Genomic DNA, 26,296 nt, shown 5'->3' with positions numbered 1-26,296 from the left:
GTTACCATAGCTACATGATGTATAGTATCAGAACAGGAAGATGGGCTTGCACAACAGGCATCAGGACTCAATATAGATGTGACACTTCAACTGAGTCACTGTTCAACATCAATTTAAGCAAAGCAGTAACCTAGCCATGGAATGGACATAGATAAGTTCACTCTGACTTCTATATGCACTATATTTACTATAGTAATTTAAATCTGTTTTAGTAATATTCAAACCTGAGTTTTATTTTAGCACTGTTTTTCCTAGAATTGCTCCCAGCATTAGATGAAGAAAAATGAATTTGAGTATACAGCAAAAATGTACCTGAAAATTTCATCAGGAAATTTGTGAGAGTCAAGTGATATTGTGAAGTATATTTATGTGTTGAAAGCAGTGTTATTGAGAAGGATTCAGAACCAGGTAATGTCAGAAATGATTGTAGCACGAGTAATCCTAAACAGTTGTAAGTGCCTTAATGCTAAAGTTAGGGCAGAACACCTCACAGAACAAGTTGCTCAACCAGCATGCAGTTTAAAATTCTATCTTGGATATTATTAATTCTGTACATTCAGACTTTTAAAGGTCTGTTCTAATGCACATCATTTAGCACACCTGGGAATAGGACATTGTTTTTTTTTTGTAGGTATTAAGCAAGTGCAGGGCAGAAATGTGCCCAAACACAACAATATTAATAAACCTAATGCCACACCGATTGAATTCTTTAGCCCAGTTATTGCAGATCTCCTTTCACAAAAACTGGACAGATAGTAGATTAGGTGTCTCTGCCATGCTTCCAAGGCAGTTATTTAAAGGACAAGTTTTTGCTGTGTTCGATTTGACACATTTGTTGGTTTGTCTTGTTTGTATGATGTATGAATCTAAAAACTTTATTTTAAAAACCCTTTTCTACAAAATCAGCTCAATTTGATCAATCAACAGTGTCTAAGGTAACGTCCGCATACAAATCGAAGTGGAATACGCTAGTAAACAGCAACAGCACTCCAGGATTGATATCAATACATTAATTTGAGGTTCAAGACAAAGCAAGAGAGGGACTGTAGATCAATGTAATCCATCAGATTGCCATTGTCAACATTGGGTATGAGCAGCCTGTTTAATCAGAAACAGTCTGCCAAGAACTCCAAAGAGCGGTGTATTTGGGTCACAGTGCACAAATTGCACATTGCAATTTACAATACATGTTTGCACATCCAGAGGTATACAAAGCACAGGAACTGGAGAAATGAGATATGGTACGGTGAATCATCCTTCACCATATTCCTTACCAAGGATGAGTGCATGTGTGGTGCCAACATAAAGAGCTCTACAGCCCTGAGTGCTTGGTTACAACAGTGAAGGACTGTGGTGGTTCTATAATGTTGTGAGGCTCAATTTTCCTGGCATGGTTTAGGTGCCGTCATTCCCCGTAGAAAGTAAGGTCAGCTCTACTGGTCAGTGATACTGAGTGATCATTTTTAAGCCCGAGGGGAAACAGGCAGTTAATAAAGCATGGGAGAACAAAAGACGGTAGTTGAGAGGAGGCGGGAGCAGGAGAGAAGTATTGACGCTCAGGGAGAACTGGAAGAGAGATGTGAAGTCAAAACCTGTGAATGAATAAAGAGGATTAGAAGGAAATTCTCATTAAGAGAAGGGAGAAGGTGCGATCCTAGTTTCAGGAGAATTTTAGTTTTGGATGTGTTTCTGCAATAGGAGTTCCGAAACCCCACTGTGTGGACACAGATGGAGAGAACAATATGATTCTGGCCATTGAAGTGAAATGGGAATCTGTGGGTATAGAGAGATCTTTGACCCTCACAGCCCTGACATGTTCCCTGAAATGGTGTCCAAGTCTCCTTCCTGTCTCACCAATGTAAATAGCTGGGCATTTTCTGTAAGAGATGCAGTAAATAGGTGGGAGGTGAATTGGCCCAAATGGTAGGTGTGTCACACACCTGAAGAAGGCTCCACGGCCGAAACGTTGTTTTCTTTCTACTCTTTTCAGCATGGAATAAACCTATTACTTGTTCCTTTGGGTATATATTTACAAGTTTGACATATTTAAGAGCTTTGAGAAGCCACCTTTAAAGGTGCTATATAAAATAGTTTATTATTATAATAAGTGATGGAGCATGTTCTGTTGCAGGGAAAAGTGCCTGGTGTGCATGATTGCTGTGAATGGTTAAGAGAGCTGTGAACAAGAAGGTTATGCAGATTAGGTGGTCAGCGATATAAGATGATGGGGCAGTCAGAAAAGAGCTTCCCAATGGAGGGGTCATCCTGTAGAACAGGGAAGTTGTCATTAATGGTCCTGTGAATAGAAAGGGTGTTAGGGTGGTGGGGAGCACTAGTGGAATGCGGTTGTGAGTCCGGGAGTTTCTAATTAGGTTGTTGATCCTTTGGTTATTTTTGGCTCTAGCAAGGACTCTGTCAATAACATAACGTCAATTAATTTATTTTTTTACTGAGATATAATAATCTTTCTCAGAAGTTGGGACTGCAGTTCCCCTTTAATGTTATCTAGGTTATTTTTAAATGTTTATTATTAACTGATATGGAATAATAAAGTAATAAAATTAACTAGTCATCCAAATAAAATACTGTTTCTTTACCTTCACAGCTGTAGCAGTACCAGTGAAAGCTAACCAAAGAACCACTGATATAAATAGGTTACAATAAAGTAGCACATGGCCTACAACCATGTTGCAAAGTTACGAATGAAGGAAACAATGATTTCCCAGAATGTAGGAGTGTCATTTAAAAATGTTGTAAATAGGTGGCCACATTATTTCATATTATCATTGCTCCATGTGCATTGATAAAATTTGCATTATCTGAACCTAATACGTAATAGAAACCACCTGGTTAATGTTTAGCCTACACCACTTTTCATCTATGGTGTATTTTTATCGCACAACAATTCAAGGTTTTGTAACATTGCAAATACCTGGTGACTTAGTGGACATTGTATCCTTGACTAACAGCCATTTGTTTTTAGCTTCAAAAACAAATCTTATTTTGACTGTGAGGTATTTCTGTGTGCTGTTTTAGTATGTAGTTTGAATGATTTTGTTTTTGTAAGCTATATTAAGACAGTGTTGCGAGTTACTGTTGTCATGTGTTAGTTTTCCTTGTGTTTAAAATGGCATTGACACCAGATGATTGCCTTCTCAGTCTTGAGTAGAGGTTGGGGAATCTCTCATTTTAAAATAACTGCTTTCCTTGTCTGTAATCCGAAAATGAAAGCTGCCTCAAATCACATCATTGAATCAGAGTGACAGAGAAAAATGAGAAGGGTGATTGAACAAGCTCGTATTCGGAAAATAATTTACATGTTATCGCAAGCGTCACAGCTGTTATTGATTTAAAAGATTAACAAACTTTAAATTGCTAAGCACATATTTTAGTTCAGTGAATTAAAATAAGCAAATTAACATTAACTAGTAGATTAAAAGATCTGTGTTACTATTGTTTTTCATAAACCACAAAAAATCTCAAGACTATGGGTGATCCAGACCATTCTGTTTGTGCATTTAAGTTGTAGAATTTTTGCTTGCATCCAAGCAATGTGTCAATATTTTTAAGTTTTATTTAACTTGTTGCTGCTGCTGTTTTTGGTGATTTCTTTAATGTCTTTGTATTGGAGCGTATATGCAAATAAGCACTTCATTGCACTTGTGCATGTGACAAATAAACTGAGCTGAATATTTTTTAGACTTGGCAACATATGGCCTGGCACATGATGCAGAAAATGTGATATAGTACATATACCTTGTCAACTACATTCAAGAACCTATTAAAAATTATTTTTCTAATTACAAATGACATGTAGTACTGCTAATAGTCTGAATCCCCTTGACCTGCAAATTATTTCCCCATGTATTTCCCCAATCCTAATGCTTTTTCTTAAAACATCATAGCCACTCCATACTTGTTTAACTTTCTCTGCTGGTGTTCTTATTGTACCAGACAGTGATTTCCTGCTGCTGTTCCTATATGTATCAAGCAAATAAATGATAATTTAAAGAGCCAAATTCATTGTCTTGAGTGCAAAAAGTTAACATCTTGGTTCGTCTTTGAGCATCCACACAATGCAATGGGTAGCATTTTCAAAACATGAATGAGTGGTGTCATCCAAGTTTCTCCCTTTCTCATTTTGTCCACGACACCTGTTTTTATTTTCCGCCAGCTGTGGAGCTTTGTACTATTTATCTACAGCTTTTGCATGAAACTGTACCCTGAGGGAAATGGGAGCCATAACCTTACCCAGGTCATAGTCGATTGTGTGGCTCACGTCCTATTGAGGTATGTCAACAGAGAGGCACGTCTCCTCAGTGCAGGCATTGCGTTTCAGTTTAGCTATTCATGAGCATCCAGAAATACTTCGTCTAAAATTGTGGGGATGATGTCGGTGAGTTCTGTAATCTTGTTTTGATATTTGTGTAGTAGTGCATTTATTATTAACAAAACTCACAATATGTAATTCATTGGACCAGTTTTTGTAAACAGAATATATATATATAGCTTTCGATTCATTGAAAGGTCTGTTCATGGTGCCATCATTTGCCTCATGCAGGGAGTGATATGCTTTGAGGGTGTGATCAGCAAGAGATTTCAGGATTGCAACCCATTCTTAGGCCATAATCTATTTTTTGGATTCCACAGGACATACGTGACCCATTACTTGTCTTGTTAAGTTTATAACTCTAGGTGCAAAAGAAGCCTGTTGGATTGGAACATGTTCTGCTTTCTGGGTTCTTAAAGTAAGAAATGGAGGTGGCATATACCTGAACTCCAACTGTAGAAATAATTACTATAAACTGGTAAATTGATTTATGTTTAATAAGAACCATTTTCTTGAAAATAGCTTTGAATACAGAAAATGCGAAGGTGTGAAAGGAACATATGACTGTTTTTAACAGGGTTACTTTTTGTATAAAAAACTGAGATGGATTGTAAACATTTTGGATGGTTCTTGCTCGCAGCGATGGATGTTTTTTTTTTAGAGAAGACCCAGAGTATTTAATGTTTTTAAACACGCTGCTCAGGAATTAAGGAAAGTTCTCAAGATGCAGGATTGTTTACAATGAAAACATGTCTTTGTGATCTTAAAACTTGTATTTGCTTACTTGCTGAAAGTATAAAAGTCACTGTCAATATACCTTGAACACTGAAGATTTTCTTGTTAATTTTAGTCTTATCCCCTTAGCCATCTATCCTATTTAAGGTTAGCAGTTCTCACTCAAGTCTCACTCCTGTATTTGTGTCAAGTGTGTTTGCTTACTGAGACCTCGGTCTTGTACCTGACCTTGTGACAAGCACTCAAGACTCCTTGCTTGAGAGAAATTGTTCTTCTGTTTGAATCTCAGGAAGCTTCTATGTAAATTGTCTAATGATTTTTAAAATGTTTTTTTTTTTATATTTGTCTCCCCTAACCTAATCCAGGGTCAACAGAAATAATTTTAGGGTTTATATGTAACTTGATATTAAGGAACCTCTGTCATTATAAATCACACATATTTTCAAAACAGTGTATACAGCATGAAATGTGTTCTACAGATGCACTATACCCCAGTTAGGTTTGTTGGTCATGCTGAATCTACACATAATACGATATTTCAAAACCATGCGAATGTAGGGTTCACTACTCAGGCTATCCGTGTAGAGCATCTGTGTGATACTTCTTTCAACCCACACACCAAATGTTTGGACTATATCTGTCCTCACTTGAGGCTAAGCTATGAATGCAAAGCCATTTAGATAAAAGTCTTTCAGCCACGTGTTCTTTCTTTTCATATTCCCTTTTGTAGTGAGATGTTTTTTGAATACGCAATGCTCCTTGTAAGTGATGTAAATAAAGGATGAAGGACTAATGGAAAACATACTCCCAAAGTGTAATCTGGAATTTTGATCTCTGAAAATAACAGGGTTTTCTAGAGCTTTGGGCAAAAGTTAAACCATGTTCTTATTTGTGTCCTTAAAATATTTTGGGAAGAAAACACTTTGTGATATAACAATGCTATATTTGTGGACATCCCCATGTCCTTGAAACTTAAAATGATAGTTGTTTTTACAGATGTGCTTAAATATTTGTTTTGGGTTTTCAGTACTACAATATAGCTTCTTTATTGGAAAATTTAGATGTCTTTAAAACCACTCTTTCCCGGTAAGGGTCACAATAAGTTGGTCTGGTCCGGATGCTTAGCATGCAATGCAGAGCTACACCCTGAGCACACAAATATATGGATAGTTTAGAGATTCCTATCAATGTCCTTTTTTTCCAAAACTGAATAAACTGTAGTGTCTCATGAGCTCAAACGGCAACACTCTGTGGAACTTGAGGGTGTGCTGAATGTGTTACTTTTTGGGCATGCCCAAGTTTATCTAAAATATGTCAAAGATTGATTCACATGTAACCTACTTTAATTCCACTGCAGATTAAATAACACTTACTCTTCCACATTGCATGATGTTGCTAGGAACTAGCTATTAGAGTTTAATTACAAAATGTATTTTATTAAGTAAAAGTTATTGGGCTTGTAGAACATAGTTATTTTTTTTCTAATTCCTCTATGGAACTAAATGGAAGATGTAAAATTAATAGCCTTGCTAGGTTTCATTCTTCTGCACGGAAAGGTATATAGTTTGAGAAGAAAATCCTAAAGAAAATGTTGTATGAAGACATTACTTAGTTTGAGAGCTATTGAGTTTGGCAGTTTAGGGCTATTCAGCAACTCACTGAGCTCTGAGTTGGGAAGTGAATTATTTCCTGTTGTGACTTGCTTGGTTCACTCCTTGACTCCTCTTCCTGAGAAATGAATAGATTTAAAATCAAATGAACTGATAATTTGGGAAATCGTGAAACTATATGATTCACTAAAATGATTTGTTAAAAACAGGGAATCATTTGGGAACTTCAGCTCTATTTGCCAACGTGCATGTGTGTTGCAAGATAACTGGGGAGCTGGGCACATGCACACCCTAGAACGGGTCCGCCGCCTTTCAGAAGCGGCATGCCAAGAGTTATCTCATGCATGTTTTATGGATTTGCATGCTGTATATATTTGTTTAATGTCAATAATAGCCCTACTTATAGTTTGATTTATAAATGTAATATTAAAATATAATATCTAAAATTTAGTGAATTAATGTGCACGTCTTACTACTTACTGCAATTCTTCTCTTTGCTTTCCCTTGCTGAATTGTCCTAGCTCAAGCAGTGTTTAAAACTGCCTGTGCATCAAGGCAGACTGAGCAAGAAGGTTTTTTTTTCACCACTGTAGTCATCGCATTATTAAGCTGATAATTCAGGATTTTGCACAAAGATTTTCGTAATGAATTACACAATCGGAATTTACCATGGAGTGGCCAATGTAATCTACAATGATGTTTACGAATCCCTCCTCTTTTCCAACAATAGAAGGGGCATAGTCAGTCGTCACAGAAAATATTTTCTTGATTTTCATTTCCGCTTTCCTCGAAAGGATTAATAAAAGTCTTTGCTCTGTCTTCGCCCGTAAGTTTTCATGCATGGGTTTCAAGCAGCCCAGCTCTTCTCAGGGTCCAAATGTGTCACAGTATCTTGCAAGAATTACTAATCTTGGTACATTGTTTATATCCATACACTCGAAACACAGTCTTCATGTTGAACAAATCCATATTAATCTCTTCAAAGGACTGAGGTGAGCAAACATCTAACATCTTTCTTTGCAACTGCCAATTCATCCTAAATACTTGACTTTACACCTAAGTGTGAAAAATGTTATCAGCGGTACAGCAGGCTAGGCCACAATGCAGGAAATGAAGCAAGGGAATTATTTTTTTTAGCCAAAGAACATTCATTGAGTTGCATGTTGTAGAGGATTACAGAACAGTCAGTTTCTTTTAACTTAATTTCTTTTGTGGCTTATTAGAGTTTTATTGCATGTGCAGTTAAAAATCCCCATACTTGCCGTTAATGACATGCTTGCTGTAACTGCAGGTTGTCGAGCCCCTTCTTAGTGGGGAAAACAGGACAATGAACCTAGATAACATGTTGTGGAAATCAGAGGAGCTGGAGAAAACCAATGCAAATTTGCACATTCAGCACCTTTAATCCTTTCACACAGAAGTGGATTGCTGCAGCTCCAGGTTGCACCCATTGTTCTTTGCGTGAAAGGGGTGAATGATATGGTAATATATTTTTTTAATGTAATAAATTCTCTACAGTTATACAATAAAGATTTTTAAAGACGCATACGTTTAAAAGTGGGTTCCTGAGTGATTGTTGGTAAAGGTGCCTGCTGAAAGCACAGGTTGAGCTCTGTGACCCACAGTTTGCGAGTTTGAGCCTGGATGTTATCACTAGCTGTCTGCGACTGGTATTCCCTAAGCTGCAGAGCCCAACTGGGCTTGTTGCTGAGTTACATGTGGGATTAATCAACAGGGATCTCCTTGTTCCAAGCAAAACGGTGCCCCCTGTGACTTCCTTGGCAGCTGCAGGTTTTTGGTGATGTCGGCAAGGGGTTTGTCCTGCCTCCGATCAGTACTGAACCTCCTCTGCATTGCTGTGAAGCTTGTAGTTTGTTAAAAGCTGAATGGCTCCATTGGTAGAGATGGTAAAGAGCCTGCAAGAGTCTTCACATCCTTACTGTTCTTCTGTGGATACAGGGGCCATGCTGTGAGCCTAGACTCACGAGATACAATTATACATTACAGATTATAGACTATAGATTCCAGACTGCTATAATAAGTCTTTCAAAGAAAAAAACATTTTCAGTGGTACAGATCTGTCACAAACATTACTGATAGTATTGTTCATCACACAAATTATTCAAACACTTCAGTGTTCAGTGTCCTGTGTGCATATTTTGTTGATCAGATATGGCATCTACCTAGATCATATTTCCTGAACGATACAAGGTCCCCACTTTTCATGAAACCTGCATGGTTGTAGAAGAGTTTTGAGTATATACCATATCGATGACCAGAACAACCATAAATTCGTTTAAAAAAAAATTACCGTAAATTGCATAAGTTAAATACAAGGTCAAAGGTGAAATATCAGAAATATGCCACAGTACCATATTAATCCATGGCACAAAAGCTCATTGTCGTATTGTAATTGAAAATTATTGTACCAGGATATAAAAACAAAAATTATGGTTTGTTTTTTGAAACATGAGCAAAGAAAAACATTGATATGGTATGTTATCTGAGAAATTCCGTTCTTGAGAAAATATCAGATATTATATTTTTGTGTTCAGGGATTGTCAGTGTTTTAAGAGAATTATTGACATGTAATGTACTATAATTGATGAGTGACTGAGATAGGGAATAACTGGGGAATGTACATCATCCAACCAAAAGCTGCTATGGAGTTTCTGGAGCACGTGCAAAATAATAATAATAATAAACTTTATATTATGTAGCGCCTTTAAAGGTGGCTTCTCAAAGCGATTTACAGGATGAAAACAACAATAAATAAGAAGAATTGAAACTCCTACTTCAGAAAGCATATACGATAGAAAAGGTGTCCGACTGACAGAACTCATTTTCAAGGGACAAGGGGTTCAAGTCCACAAGTACAGACTGTCGCTGCTGCTTTGTTTGAAAGACATGAGTCATTATGGTCAAGCCTATGCTGACTCACTGCACCTTAAACCCCCCCTGCTTTGATGGAAAAAAAATGATTGGCCTGTGTTTTGCAAATCTTACTAAAGGTCTTAGGCAGTTGCGTAAGCATTCATGGACTGTTTTAACAACTGTTAAGTGTGATTAGGGGAGCTCTTCTTGATCTCAAGAATTTTGCTAGAAATTGGGAATTGTTCTAGGTTGCGATCTTCTGTATCTTTTGTACTTTTAAAATGCATTATGACCCCAGTATTTCAAATGAAGGCTAACCAACATTGCTTCAACATCAGCACCAACTATTCAATGCTTATTATTGTATACATATTTTCCTACCTGACTTTAATTATTTTAACTTAATTTGTCAAGTTTATGTCCTGTTCCAAGTACCTTTGCATTTTGCACTGTTGAAAAATAACTGACATTGCCACTCCTTTAATATCACCTGTAAATTTTAAAGGTTTACTAAGTGTAGCAAAGCCTAGTAACTGATATCACTTTAAAAGACCAATGTATCTCCATACCACAGACTGGAATTGGATTTTAGATCCTTTTAGTATGTTATTGTTTTATTTTGCACAAGAAACTTCTTAATTCGTGGGATTGTATTACCCTGTGTTCCTAAAGCTTTCAGACTATGTATATATACCTCTTTCATCAAAAGCTTTTTTGATAGAATTTGTTAGTTCTTTTCTGTTCTCCTTTGCTGTTTTAGATGGACTGTTTTTGTATTTTGCAAGTGGTTGACACGTTTGTAAAACCACTTTTTGTGATTGGGATAAGAAAAAACCCTTTTTGTGATCTATTCTGTGTTGAATATGTGCATATTCCTGTGTATTAGATGTGCACCTACCTACCTAGTTTACATTTCCTGAAAGTAACATATTAGCCTCTGATTGCGTAATATATATGAAATATGCATGACTTATGGTTGGATTGCATGTTTGTGGTACAGTTTTGAGTATATACCAAACACGTGGCAGAAACAACACTGTTATTTCTCAGAAACTTAACATTGCATAAAAGTAGAATAGAAAAATATTTCATATCTGTGCTGGTTGATTATTTAAAAGGGAATCTGCTTACATTAGTAGTGTTATAGATAAAGGATGTTGACAAGAATCAAATTATGGTACAGTAGCAAATAAGTCTGTTGCAGAAATACAAGGACATCATTTTGTTGTATAGTGGTTGCTTAACACCTTGCAAAAAAAGTTGAAACTTAATTTTTAAAACATGATAGCAAAGGAAAATATTAATGTTGCACGTTTAGTGAGAAATTGGTGTCATCATTATAACCCCAAGCTTCTCTCCCTGTTTGTGTGCCTGGCTGTCTCATGGAAAGCAAGCTGGGGTATGTGAAAAGACAAATTCCTAATGCAAGAAATTGTACATGGCAAATAAAGTGATTTTATCTTAATAGCTTTGGAGAAATTAGATCATCATAAAACCATCTGGTCATCCATGGTCCTGTAAGAATTAAATATTCTTCCTACTTTTATATTTTAATTGTTAAATGCACTAAACATTAAATCTTACTTTTTACAATAACTCATTTAACTTTACAGAAAAACATTATCCAGTCATAATTGTATCCTATTGCTTAATGAAAGGGCTTTCGTATCAGCGTTTGAAATATGGCTGAAAAAGCCTGAGGACAGCTGAAGTAAGAGAGAGAGTGCTGTTTTGGTTGGAAAACCTGGGAGCAGTGCGTGTGAGAGTGTAAGAGAGAGTGCTGATTTTAATGGGAAAACTGAGCAGTGCCACAGCGATGATGAGGGTGAAAGGTTCAGTAGATGATGTTGACCCTCAGGGATTCTCCAGTTTTCTGACATTTTGCATTACGTCAAGATCAGAGCAAAAATAACACAAGGTGAAGAACCCAGAGCTTCTGTGAAGAACATTTTCTATTGCTTTCATAACATAGTCATTGTTACAGTCACAGACCTCTGAGAGTTAATCTTTGGTGTTTCTCTCGATCAGTTTAATTTTAAGTTATGATTTTTCTATATACGGAAACGAATACATTTTATATGGAAGTACATCTGCTGCTGTCTCGATCATTCTCTGGTTTGACTTGAAGCATAAATGCAGCTTTGATTTGTATTTGATACATGCCCGTCAGATGTATGAAATGCGAGTACAACATGCATTAACTTGAATTTCATAGAGTTGAATACAGAGTTTAGATTCAGGAGATACCTTACATAATTCAAACTATTTGTATAGGTAAGCTGTGGTGTTCATTCTTGAACTGCTATTCATACTTATAAATTAACCCAGGTACTCTTTTTTAACAAAATTAACATAAACAAGTACAGCTCAATTAAGTATAAAATAATGTTATATGTGCAGAAAGTAATATTACGTTCTCATGTCAGCATGGTTTCTATTTTAAGGGATACTTACTGTTCAGATGTAAGGAATGGCTGAACCTGTAAAAAAGTAATTATCAGCAACACTTAGGATGGCTGTTGTGTAGTTTTATGAACTGTGAAAGTGTAAATATTAATTAGCTTTGATTGTTTCATCAATGTTAGAATTAAACGTCACATGTCTAAATCGAAGTTATAGACCTTGTTTGTTTATTCCTGATTCACTGGTCACAGCTAGATGTGAAGTGCTGATGAGCCCTAATGAGGGTTTGAAAGCAAGCTGTAGCTATCATTGTCTTTTTTATTTGTACTGTAAGTTGAAATTACAAGTCCGTTGACCGTTCTAGAGCTAATTATCATTCGTTTTCCTGAAACTAATGATTGTGTTCTTGTGGAACACACCAGAACTCCGAAGAGTATCCTTTTTTGACAGAACATGGTAAAATTTGTCGACCAATTTCTACATTTCTCACAAACTCCTGTAACATACTAGTAAGAGGAGATCTATTGCCTTTGCCAAAAAAAATTAGTATTTTTTTTTACTGCTGAGGGTGGAAACACTCCTCTTGCGTAATACTCTTTGGTGAGTGTGGATATGTATATTGTCTATGCAAATATAATATGACTTTGGCCTTCAAGAGGAATTAAGGATTTTCTTCCAATAGCCATATATCTGCAGTCATTTTTTCTGCTATCGATGTTTGTGCATCTGTATGTTGAATAAAAAAAACTAATGAAGTTTAACAGTGATCTGTTATACTAATCAAGTTAATACTGTTAAGTTGGTGCAACGTTTTTTGAAGTTTATTGTGTTGTCAAAATAATAATTGAAAGATTTACTCTGTTAAGAAAGCGTACCTACTGGTTCTAGTAAATGCTGGAGGGTTTGTTATAATCCAGAGCTAACGCAAAAACCGAACTGAGTAAATCACTTCATTGAAAAAAGAGGTTTGGTGTAAAATTTCCTATTACCAGAAAAATCACTGTTTATTTTGAGATGTTAGTTTAATATGGAAGACATTTAAAAAGCGCAGGAGAAAATGGTAGCTGGTAACTGCATTGAGGCATCCTTAGCTGTGCAGGTAGTGATCACAAGGAGAATGTGGAAAGGGATGTCTAGTGTCAATGGTCCTGTCCACGTCTATAATGGAAAGATAAAATGCACCTGAAACATAAAGACGTGTCCTGTGGTCATTATATTTAGATTTTTTCCAGGGCTCTGCAACTGTCTTTTGGCTTTAGGTATTATTAATCCTGAAGGTCATAAACGTCAAATTTATTTTAGATTTATCTAAAAAGAATCTTATTCTAAATGATTTGGTTTCATTGAGAACTTCTGAATGAATTGGATACTGCAAGAAGTAATAGTACTGCACCGTCTCTTTCAAGTTTTAGAGGTTTTTAAATATTACAATTATTGTATTTTATTGGCACTTCAACAAACATTAAATGCTGAAACAAAATAATGAATAATTGTCTGCAAAAGTCACAGGTTTTGGAGTTTGTTTTAGGGGTATGTTAGTGTTTGAGGCATGCATTGATTTTTAGTCATAGTATGCAATTGAATTTTACATATATTTCTCCTAAATAACAAATTTCCTTTTCTCTTGCAGGGGCTGGCGAGTCAGGGAAAAGCACGATCGTGAAACAGATGAAGTAAGTCTGCTTTGCTAAGGAATTGGAGAGCTGTACTGTGGAATGTGGCCACTTGTTTGTTTGATTTAACCCATTTTATGTATTTTGTTTTAGAATTATCCATGAAGCTGGCTATTCAGAAGAGGAATGTAAACAGTACAAAGCTGTTGTTTACAGCAACACCATTCAATCTATAATTGCTATCATCAGGGCAATGGGAAGATTGAAGATAGACTTTGGTGATTCAGCGAGAGCAGTATGTATTTCTTCATATAAAAAGAGTACTGTGAGCACAAAGGGCGTAATGTTAGTAATGAAAATGATAGATTTGTGGTAAAATACAAGATGAAGAATAGTAATATATTCAACATTTAACAACCCCACTATGGTCAATTAGAACATATAAGATTACAAATTAGAGGAAGTCACTTCTCTGCCCATCAAGCTCTTAGTGTCTGATAGCTAATTGATCAGGATCCATGCTCAATATCAGGCTTTTTCTTGAAAGAAGCCAGTGTGTCAGCTTACCAACTTGGCTGTGTAACTTATCCAATCTTTTCCAATGTTATGTCTTAAAAATGCCTCCTGTTCTTAGTTTTAAGTACACTTTCCTGTTGTTTCCATTTATGTCCATAGACACTGACAAATGCATGGTTGGTTAGGACACATCAACCTTGCATTTGTCAGTATCTAAGGGTTTTTGAATTCTTGAGCTTTGTTCCCTTATAGTCTTCTTTGTAAGTTTAAAAAGGTTCAGTTTTCTTAAAGCCTCTTCTTTTAGGACTTTCATTTAAACTCCTAGGAATATACCTCTGAATGTATTCCAGAGCCAAATACCCTTTTTTTGTAACAGGGTGACCCAAAATTGTACGCAGTATTCTAAATACAATTGCAAAAAAACAGTTTGTGAACCCTTTGGAATTACCTGGATTTCTGCATTAATTACTCATACAAATGTGGTCTGATCTCCCACTAACTCACAGTAATAGACAAACACAATCTGCTTAAACTAATAACACAAACAATTGTACTTCTTGTCAGTATTGAACATATCATTTAAACATTCACAGTCTAGGTTGGAAAAAGTATGTGAACCTCTAGGCCAGTGGTTCTCAAACTTTTTGGACCAAGTACCACCCCTAATCCAACCAAAGCATCCAAGTACCACCTACAAGTCACCATCTCATAGGAACCCCAGAAATTATCAATGACCACCATGAGCGCATGTGCACACACACTCACACATACATATAATAAATATTATAATAATAATCTTTGTTTGATATATTAAAATGTGGCTTCTCAAAGTGTTTTACAAACGCATAAAAATAAAAAAGCACCATTTCAGTGAGAGGGGTGAGCCTGTTTAGTCGAGCAAAGCAGATGTGAATTAATTTTTCGAGCCTTGATACAATTCACAACAGTCTAACAGATTTTAAATCGTCAGGCATTTTCTTGACGGCAAAGGTCTCGCGGTGGATGTTGCAATGAAACCATTAATTTCTGGAGCAACCGCTCTAATTCGTGCAACTACACCCCTGTGTCGGCTTGTCATTGCTCTAGCACCGTCTGTACAAACTCCGACACATTTTATCCAGTCGTTCTCGCACTTCATATCCAGTGCCATTCTCTCCGATAAATTCATTCAGAAGCTGAAATACGTGCTCTCCTGTAGTTCCTGTTGGTAGCGGCTTACAGAACAGAAAGTCCTCACGGGACGTGCCCTCAAACTCGTATCTAACGTAAACGAGCAAATTGGCCAAATCGACTACAGACTCATCTAATTGCAGTGAAAAACATCTGCTCATCTTAATGCGCGCTGTCAGCGTACTTTTGATATAATCCTTAATTTCAATAATTCTATGAATGACTGTGTCTTTCGGGGGGGGCAGCAGGTCGAGCTGTTCAGCAGCTTTTTCTCCACACATAATATTGTGGGGCTTACCTGCTTTAGCAATCCGCAAGCTTGCATTTTTCCACGTTTCCGTTTTTATTTCAGTGTTTATTTTAAGTGTTTATTTCATGCGCATGGGAGAGAAACACAGAGACGCTCGGTGTATTTTTCTCAAATTAGAACAGTTCTTAAATATTTTTCTGTTATTTTTCACGCTTTCCTGTGCTCACAAGATTACCAGCGTTCGTAGCACGCATTTCTATGCATTCCTTTGTTTGCAACGTTGGCATTGTTCCAAAATCACGCACATTCTCCTTTCTCCCTATTTGCTGGAGATACAGTAGCTTTTTTAAAATACAATTGGTCACTTGCGTCCGTAGCACGCATTCCTATAGAGTGGTATAGATTTACAGAGTATCTCTTGTGTCCACTGAAGTATTAGAGCGCACTGTATCGTAGTACGTAGGCTGCGTATTCGACACGTATAAAAATACAAAATATGAAAACCCGTCCCGATTTTTTCAGCGCACACAACACAGTTCCAGGGTCATTTGGCGTACCACCTGGCGGAACGCCACATACCACTGCCGGTACGCGTACCACAGTTTGAGAACCACTGCTCTAGGCTAATGACTTTTCCAAAAGCTAATTCGAGTCAGGTGTTCCAATCAATGAGATGAGATGAACCGTGAAGCATGGTGGAGGGAGCATCATGGTTTGGGGCTGCTTTGCTGCCTCATGGCCTGGACAGCTTGCTATAATAGAGGGAACAATGAATTCAGAATTGTATCAAGAAATTTTACAGGACAATGTCAGGGTAGCAGTCCATCACCTGAAGCTTAATAGAAGTTTGGTGATGCAACAAGACAATGACCCAAAACACCAGAGTAAATCAACAACAGAATGGCTTAAACAGAAGAAAATTTGTGTTCTGGAATGGCCAAGTCAGAGTCCAGATCTCAACCCAATTGTGATGCTGTGGCATGACCTAAAGAGAGCTGTTCATGCAAGGAATCCCAGAAATATCAATGAACTGAAACAGTTCTGTAAGGAGGAATGGTCTATAATTCCTCCTAACCATTGTGCAAGTCTCATCAGCAGCTACAGGAAATGTTTGGTGGAGGTTCTAGCAGTTACTAAATACAATGGTTCACATACTTTTTCCAGCCTGTACTGTGAATGTTTAAAGATGTGTTCAATATTATATATAAGTATATTTAATACATATAAGTACAATTTTATATATAAATATATAAGTATAATTGTTTGTGCGTTATTTGTTTAAGCAGATTGTGTTTGTCTATTATTGTCACTTGAAGATCAGACCACATTTTTATGAGTAATTAATGCAGAAATCCAGGTAATTCCAAAGGATTCACAAACTTTTTCTTGCACCTGTAAGTAATGAATGTGGTATCCCATTTAAGTCAAGTATTTAAGGATTTTAACATTATTGTTGTAGTTATGAGTGATAAGTACACTCAGCATCATAAGAAACACAACTGATTCAGTGGGGAGGCTTGGTTTTGAATCTTGATTTGTATTTGTAGCAAGGCTTCTAAGCTTGAGTATTTCACTGCTTGATGCCTTCCTCACTAGGATGATGCACGTCAGCTGTTTGTGCTAGCTGGTTCTGCAGAGGAGGGGTTCATGACTGCAGAACTTGCAGGAGTCATCAAGAGGTTATGGAAGGATGGGGGTGTCCAGGCCTGTTTCAGCAGGTCAAGAGAATACCAGCTCAATGACTCTGCTGCATAGTAAGTGGCCATTTACTTGAATTCATTTCATGTTTTTTTTAATGAATTGTATGCTAGACAAAACATAGGCAGTAAAAGCTTATGTAGACTACATAAAGTACAAAGTAATCCAATATTACCATCCATTTCTAATTGCATTGGTCAGCTTTTCATTAATACAACCTTGAAATGTTATTCATTGCTATAGACAGTCTGAACTGAAAACAACAGTATTAGTTATTCATAAATGTTGACATTAGTGAAATAGGATGGTATTTTTATAGGATGCTGTTTTGACTTCATGGACACCAGTGCCATAAACAAATTTAATAAGAACTGGACTTTTGACATGTTTTATGTTCCATTAGACATTGGTAAGAACAAACAGAACATCTGACACTGTCTAGTCTGCTCTTTGCTGTAAACAGTATTGTCCATAGTAGAACATCCTATTTCTAATTGACATAGTGATAGAAAAAAACTTTAACTGATCTGTTAATATAGTCTGATAATCCTTGCACATTATAATATCTGAGTACACTGGAAGACCTGCAAGAAGCGTTCTCTCTATGCAATATGGTAAAAAGCAAAAGGCAATAGAGATGTTAGTCTTTTGGTTTTTAAATGAGCCAGTGCATTTACAGTTTTCAAACTGTGGTGCTCTACTAGCATGCCAGTGCTCTACTGGTATTATACTATCCAACAACGGATTTTCCCTGAGCTATCACTAAATGGAAGTATTATAAGTTTGTCATCTTGTGCAACATGAGTTTGGCCTCAAAACAGTCTCAGCTGTTGGTTTGCTAAAGGAAAAAAATCGCACCCTTGTGAAATTTTGACAAAAGTGGAACTTGCTTTAATATCCTACAGTGTACAAATGATTTTCATTGTGCCCACTGGGTGATAAGAGTTGGAATGTCACAACATTCCCATTGTGTGTCCCCACACTGTAATTTCCCTGCTGACCACATGGGAAATAATAATAATAATAATAATTGCTTACACTTATATAGCGCTTTTCTGGACACTCCACTCAAAGCGCTTTACAGGTAATGGGGGACTCCCCTCCACCACCACCAAATGAATTTACTTTTTCAGGTGGAGTTTCTATTACATTATCCTTGTTGAATAGTAAGTATGAAGGACAAACATTTGATGTCATGCACCTTCTAAAATTTAAAGTTGATTGACAAGACACTTATAAAGGACAGTATAAAGGACCTTATACAAAATTATTGCTTTGGTGTGGTGTGAACCTAAGCTTATGATGGGAGATTAAGATAATACGGAATTTCTTTATACTCTTTATTATTGTATAGAGGTGATAACCTTATTTGCTGTTTGTTTTATGTTGCAGTTTGTAATCTGTTAAAGATATGCATCTTGCTCTATTTTGTGCTGGATATGTTTTGAGCAAAATATGGTAGAATAAGGGTAGAAATGGGTTGAATATGCACTCCAATCCATCCTCTTTACCCCTTCTCATCGTCCCGAGGAGGAATGAGGACGTTATACTTTCTTCCTCGATACTAGCCCATTAGAGCCTCTCTGCATTTATTTAATGGAATGTGAATTCCACAGTCCTTACATGAGAATTGACATTGCTCAGTCCATATATTGTGGCTTTCCCCGATTGAGGACACACCTGTCAAATCAAGCTTGGCCAACCCTGGTGACACTCAATCTGCTACTGTAAAGAATCCTAGTCCCTGGCTAATGGCATAGCTACAACTTGCTTGTCTTTATTTACCCCTAATACCCTTAATCAGAACTTGTGGATGCAAACCAGATGTTTATCTTGAAGAGGCTTTACTCTACAAATAAGTGTCATAAATTCAAAACAATTTAATATATTTTTGTAACTTTAGCTATATCAGTAAATTCTCAGGACCATTTATTGGCTGCCATCTTTAAAACTACAAGATACATGATAAATAAATAATATGTTAATTGGTTTTAAGTCATTCAATTAATTCCTATATTCTTTACTTTTTCAGTTTTTTTATATTTTAAAATTTAATCTTAGTAATGATAATTTCGTGTAAAGTTGCATTGATGGTTTACTTTACCATTGTTTCAATGGATAAAGTGTCCTACATTTCATTGTGAAGAAATGACCTTTCTTTTGTTCTGTGTCTAACAGCTACCTGAATGACCTGGATAGGATAGCACAGACGACCTATATCCCCACACAGCAGGATGTCCTCAGAACCAGAGTCAAAACAACTGGAATTGTAGAGACACATTTCACTTTCAAGGACTTACATTTCAAGTAAGTGCACAGGTTCTTTCTAGGCCAAAATTCTGGAATGAAATGTGAAAAGAAGGAAACTTTTTTTTTTTTAACTCAGTAAACTGTTTGGTCTTGTGTTTCTTAAAACATCTACCAGACTTCTGTGATCACCGCAGAACAGCCTTTTTGAATATTTTTTTAGGTCTACATTAAAACTGCAAGGAACACTGTTTTTGGAAACTATTGTGACTATTTGAAATTTAACTATACATACAGATGACTGTGGGTCTCTGCCATTCTTTATTTTAATCATTTAAACCTATTTGTGGAAGTAAAGCCAGAATCATATAGCAGGCTAAGATTACCTATGTGCCCATAGAAATAGGAAATTAAAAAATACATTTTAAACATGCTTTATTTAGTGCAAAAGAATTTCTTCAAAATAGAATACTATTACAGAATGTTAGCACTGTACAATGTCACAAAACGGCATAATATAGATATATATAAGACAGTTCAGAACAGCACGGTCTGCACGACAATGTTGTAAGCATAATAAATGACTGTCTCTTTGTTCTCAACTCATACTACAAGCATGTAATGCATTTTAAGACTTCATGTACTGTGGTGTGCAAAACTTTAAATAAAAAATACTGGCAGATGAAGTATATATGTATAATGTTTGAAAGACTAAATATAAAAAAGCATGCAGATTGTGGATCTCAAGTTCTTAGATTTCTATATAATAATGCACTTAGAATCTAAACTGAGTATTCCCTTTTAGAATGTTTGATGTTGGTGGTCAAAGATCTGAGAGAAAGAAGTGGATTCACTGCTTTGAGGGTGTCACAGCAATCATATTCTGTGTGGCACTGAGTGACTATGACCTTGTCTTGGCTGAAGATGAAGAAATGGTAAGCGAAATCATTTCATACCATACTTCACCTAATTTGAACTTTTTTTCATTAAAAAAGCTCAGCTATGAAGCCTATTCAAATGTCTCCTTCTTTCATAGAGGGAAGAATATAACATTTTAATTATTTAATAAATTGCCCCCATGTTTTTTTTGTGCACAATGTGATACATCTGATATGAACTTTTACCTTTCAGACTTTGTAGTGAAATGTAATATAATGCTAGTATCTTGGCTCCTTAACCAAGCCTTTTGTTTTTCTGGTCTTGTATGAGAATTGAGATGGCTTTGCTGGATGTAGGGAGTTTGTCGGGTTTAGTATGTTTTAACTCTATACAGCTAAGGTATTATTTTAGAAATCTTTCTCTTTCAATAAAGCCTTATTTTAAAATACCAGTAAGGATCTCCACATGCATGCATGGATTATTTGAAAAATGTTCAAGTAGGTAGCTGCTTCAGCATGCGTAGGCTGCAAAGGAACAAGTAAAGGTTTGTTCCATGCTGAAAGAGACACCCAAGAAGACTCCACAGCTGAAACGTTGTTTCCTTTCTTCTCTTTTCAGCATGGAATAAACCTTTACTTGTTCCTTATTTGAAAAGTAACCATAATAGAGTTCACATGATTTAGAATTTGTACTCATAATTGCATTTCTAAAGAGGAACATTGAAATGAACTCCATTATTATGGTGTTAATAATTGTTTTGTAATGGTTGTATTTTTGTTAGTAATTATGATGTTTGAATTTGTTTTTCAGAACCGGATGCATGAAAGCATGAAATTGTTTGACAGTATCTGCAACAACAAGTGGTTCACAGACACATCTATTATTCTTTTCCTTAACAAGAAGGATCTGTTTGAGGAAAAGATTAAAAAGAGCCCTCTTACAATTTGCTACCCTGAATATGCAGGTAAAGTAATAGTATTTTGAAATGTGATTATTAAAATCTGGAGAGGCTAATGTATATTACTATAAAGTGTTTAGATTAATCAATGTTATATAACTTGATTTAAGAATTTTGGCTCATTTAGATCTTTTTAAAGTGTTTTTAAGTTCAGCTCCCTTCTTTGCCAGTTTATACTATTGTATTCTTCATGAAACCCCACATGGCTAAACATTTTAACCAGCAGCCCACAAACTAACCCTGTAACAAACAGTTTCTGAGGTGTAAGGTTCGACAGAGTTCCAGTATTCTTGACACTGTATAAAAATATTTTCCTATGATGTTGGAATTCATTTTAAGATTTTCCTAGATCTTGTGATATAAATGGACAAATTTGTGTAAACTGTACATATTTCCCCACCTGGAAAATTACTGTTTAAGGAAATGTCAAATTCCGATTTATAACACTTCTCTAGGCAGTTTGTCACAAGAGAAAATCCACCTGGCACAACTTGGTTCTATTTAGGAAGTACATTTGCTACCAGTGTGAGAAATTCCTGTTAGTTTAACATGGCTTGCTTAAGTCCTGATCTGCCTGAAGAAATACTCACAGAATGTATTGAAGTTAACATAAAATGATGCTTCTGTATGTGAATGCTATAATAAAAACGAGGTAAATTGAAAAGGTAAAAATTAGGGACATGCCTACATTAGTCATGCACACAGAATAATAATTCTGGAAAGGCAATTACTTTATTAATAATTGCTGTAATTTACCACACCCAGTAGTATTTTCTTGAATTGGAATATAAATATTATAAACCCTGTAACATAACGTTATATAAAATTGTTTTTTACCGTAATTATGCATTTTAACAAAATAATGGTGAATTCTGTTAGCCGAAGGGCACCTATTTTACAGTTTCTTTGGAATATTTCTGTACTCAGTGACCTTGATGAATTAAAATTTTATTTGTGGAAACGTGTTTTACCTTTTATTTTCAGTGTGGAATTAACCTCTACTTATTCCTTTGTAACTTATACACTGAAGCAGCTCCCAGCACTAATGCACTTACTTCTTCAGGATAGAAAATAAACCACATTCTGTGCAGTGATTACATAACAGTCAAATGATGGAGAATTGTTTCTATGCAAGAGTCATTTTAAGATTTAGTTTAAAATGATGTCTTCTAATTTTTTTTATCTCTGTCCATTGTCATAAGGATCAAACACCTATGAAGAAGCTGCCGCTTATATTCAGTGCCAGTTTGAAGATTTGAACAAGAGGAAAGACACCAAGGAGATCTACACTCATTTCACCTGTGCCACAGACACCAAGAATGTGCAGTTTGTGTTTGATGCCGTTACCGACGTCATCATCAAGAACAACCTGAAGGACTGCGGCTTATTTTAAACTTGGCAAACCTTGGTAAGGCATTTCAAAAACCTTTCTATTTTACTTGGTAAGAAGAAACTCCAGTGAGTGTAGTTATAATAATTTAAACTATGGGAGTTTGTAGCGTTATCATCACATGCCTTGTTTCCATTGTCAATCCTGGCCAAGAATTCTAGTGCCGTTTTCCAAATATTTCTAATCTCAGAGCTGTGTGTTAAAGGTCACAGTGATTTTGTTTAGAAGTGTCTCACATGGCACTCAGAACAGTGATTCAGAGCAAAGCTGTCTGACATAAAGTAGAAGTTTCAAAAATAGCTGATGCTCATTGTGACAGACCAGGTTGTTTCCATCTTATGTTATACTGAAGGCTGGGAATTTTCCAAAAATACATATAAAACTTGTTTACTTATTTACAGACTATTCTAATTAAAAGGTATGGTCCTTTAGGCATATATTTCAAGCTACAAATTAGATTTGTTTACTGCCTTATGCAAAAATGAGTGCTATGACAAATAGTTTATGGTTAATTTTATGTAATTAAATCAAATGTAATCTTTTTCATGGTGATTTTTATGGTCATGTAGCCTTTTTAACAATTCTCCCGTTATTAAAATCTGAAACCAACTTGTATCAGTATACTAATTAACCTTTGACTTGTAAGACCCACAGATACCTTTAATTTTGATGGGTGTATTTATCTAAAGTCATTTTATGATAAAGCATCAGAAAATAAAAGGAGTAATTTTTAATTGTTTTATTGGAAGGTTCCAAAGGCATAGTGACATGTCAGTTGGCATTGCCACCTCAGTTTTTGGATGCTGAATCTGGTTTAATTACTGTAGTTTACTCTTGCGTGGAGATTTTATATTCTCCCCAAGTTTGAGTGCCTATTCACTGAGGGTCTCCAGATTTCTCCCATCTTTTTAAAAGACATGCTGGTTAACTTAGTGACTAAATTGTGCCTGTGTGCTAGTCATGCTTCTAAGCTATGGTTTGCTGTGATCCTTACCAGGACTAAGCAAGTTTGTTAATGGATTAATGAAATTAGGAAGAAATGGATTTTGGCTTGTCCACTTTCCTAAAGTATTAGCTATTTTATTGTCATTCATATCACACGTTTCTATCACAAATTCTTTTCAATTTGTGTAGTTCACAGTAAAAAGCCCCTTATTGTAGATAGTACTAGTGCTTTCATAATAATGAAATAATACAATGCAAACACATAAGATGGACCAAAGGGCTTCCTCTCATTTGGGAATATGTTCTAATGGCAGCTAGAAGTACTCTTTGTCAATGGAGATCACATTCTCTAGTATTCCAGGGTAACCATAATGAAGTATTCATACTCAGAGGAGTGTGCACTACAGGCAAGAAATATCCAGTTCAGTGCATCTTCATTTGAAGTCTGCACTTCATGACAGGATATTGTTCATGTCTTGCAAGAAGACATTGCAGACTGATTATTTTTCCATTCCATCGCATCAGATATTAGAGATTTAGAGCAGGTAAAAACATGTCCATATTCAGCCTGGACAATTGTGAAAAATGCCTCATTTCCAGTTGGAGCTGACACTTGTGCTTTATTGCAACCGTATAATACTTATACAGAACCACGTAAGCACTAGTGAATTAACTAACTGGTTTCTCAAAAATGAACTGACAGGTAGAATATACATTTGAATGTCTTATATCGGTGACATCGTGTCCAAAACAAAGGCACGGGTTTTTCCCATAAACTTTAAAACCTCTTTGAGCAGTCTGTACATCGACTGGACCAGTAGGACAGAAAGGTTTTCTAATGGAAAGAAATGTAAATTAGCCTTGCAAAAAAGCTTTGCACAATTGCAGCCTTTGATATGCATGCCCTATCTGAGACCGATACACGGAGGTGACAGTTTTTGTTATACTTTTTTCTCTTAATGCTTAAAAATTATTTTCCTTAGAAATGCACGGGTAGTTTTGAATGTTGTCACTTGTGATGCTTGTGTTGTGTAATATAAGATTATTATTTAAAATAATTGTTTGTTTTTTGTGCAGATTGGAAAATAAATGACCAGGCTCAACATCCACATTTTCTGGGGAGACTCAATGAGGAAAATGAAATTATGGACCAGTACTGTACTTTTTGCCAGTTTTAAGAGCTTTATTTATGTTTTTTTCCCAGTATATTTTAAATTAGAATTTAGAAAACATTTGTCTAGATTTTATGTGTAAATGTAACTGTTGCAGCAATTGTTTTTCATAAATAGGTCATTTTATGAAGAGAGTTATTTTTTAATTGATTTGTTTCTTTACCTTTTGGCCTTTTTAAAAAGGAGCTTGCCTTTGTGGAAAAATGTTTTCCCCACTTTTGGAAAGAAAGGGGTCAAATGGAATCTGATTTGTAGGCTCTTGTGCCATTGCATGCCTTTTGCAGTCCATGTTAAATGCTTTGTTTGCCTGCTAAATTGTTCCAACATAAAGTGTAATGTTTAATATGAATTCCTTATGTCTGCACATTCCTGTCAGATATTCCCCCAGTTTACTCACTTTGACTAAGTTGATTATCTTTCAGGACTAGTGTTCACTCACGTGTAAGATTCCTGTGCATCCAACAGGATGGCGTTTTTGGGAAGCAATTATGAAAACCAAGACATTACTGTTTAGTGCATCCTAAATAAAATCTCAAAATATGTTGCAATGAGTTGAAAATCCAGCTTTCAATTGTTTAATAAACTACGATTTGAAAATAAGTTTATTAAATCAATCTGGATATTTTTTCCAGAAATATGTCAGTTCTGAAAGTAGTACTTTCAGAAGGTAGTATGAAATCGACAAAAGGATGTACTCAGAATATTTGTGAATATTGGAAGAAACAGCTGAAAACAACTAACTTAATACTTAAGGCATCATACATTGTTAAAACATTTTCCAATTTTTGCTAATAAAAGTATGTATTTTACTATTTGTATGGTGAAACCATTGTATCCTTTACTACAGGTCAATTCGATATTTCTGTGGAGTAATGGATTTAAAAGAAAGTGTGTCCAAAATGAAATGTAAATTACTGTATGTGCATGATTTTAGGTTGATTCATTCCAGTATGAAGAAAAGAGTTGGATAAATCAGTAACTACAAAAATATTTACAACTTTACAGATTTTATATGTGCCTTTTCTTGTGAAATATTTTAATTTTCTTTTTTTTAACTTAATGAGCATTAGGGTGGGATTGTACAGCCTTCATGGGCAATTTTTTAGGTGGAGTTAAGCACGGGACAACCCTTTGTGACATTTTAAAATGTAAATCATTTGTACTACAAAGAGGACCAGTTACTAGAACTAGGAGTCTTCTCAACATTAGTCTGTACTTAAGAATATCCCTAAGAAAGTTAATAAAAACTAAGAATTCTGAAATTTTGTAATGTTCTAGACCTGTTTGTTGCATCTTTTAACAGATCTGCAAAAATACCCTTATAATTTGGAACTAACGTCTATGTAGATGTAGAAATAAGGTTATATGGGGGGGAGGGGTGTGCATTCACACAGTCAAAGCATTTAATAAATTTGTTTTTTATATTTAATTGTAGTTTATACATTCCAATATTCCAATTGTAGTTTTAAATGTTTTAAAACAATGTTATGATTTTAATATAGTAGA

At 35.6% G+C, this 26,296-nt stretch overlaps 1 protein-coding gene across 1 annotated transcript in view; it reads left to right on the top strand.

Moving 5' to 3' along the window:
- Positions 1–26,052, top strand: part of gnai1 (guanine nucleotide binding protein (G protein), alpha inhibiting activity polypeptide 1) — a 36,835-nt gene extending 10,783 nt beyond the window's left edge. The window contains exons 2-9 of the mRNA XM_088645006.1: positions 13,583–13,625; positions 13,719–13,860; positions 17,098–17,255; positions 19,378–19,506; positions 20,252–20,381; positions 21,136–21,289; positions 22,486–22,691; positions 24,696–26,052. Coding sequence (XP_088501132.1) covers positions 13,583–13,625; positions 13,719–13,860; positions 17,098–17,255; positions 19,378–19,506; positions 20,252–20,381; positions 21,136–21,289; positions 22,486–22,676 — 947 coding nt within the window. The 3' untranslated portion in view covers positions 22,677–22,691; positions 24,696–26,052. The remainder of the gene's footprint in view (positions 1–13,582; positions 13,626–13,718; positions 13,861–17,097; positions 17,256–19,377; positions 19,507–20,251; positions 20,382–21,135; positions 21,290–22,485; positions 22,692–24,695) is intronic.
- The last annotated feature ends 244 nt before the right edge of the window (positions 26,053–26,296 follow it).

This window comes from Lepisosteus platostomus, chromosome 9, assembly GCF_059453375.1.
Source record: "Lepisosteus platostomus isolate fLepPlt1 chromosome 9, fLepPlt1.hap1, whole genome shotgun sequence".
Lineage (NCBI taxonomy): Eukaryota > Metazoa > Chordata > Actinopteri > Semionotiformes > Lepisosteidae > Lepisosteus > Lepisosteus platostomus.
This window is presented reverse-complemented; position numbering and strand designations above follow the sequence as displayed.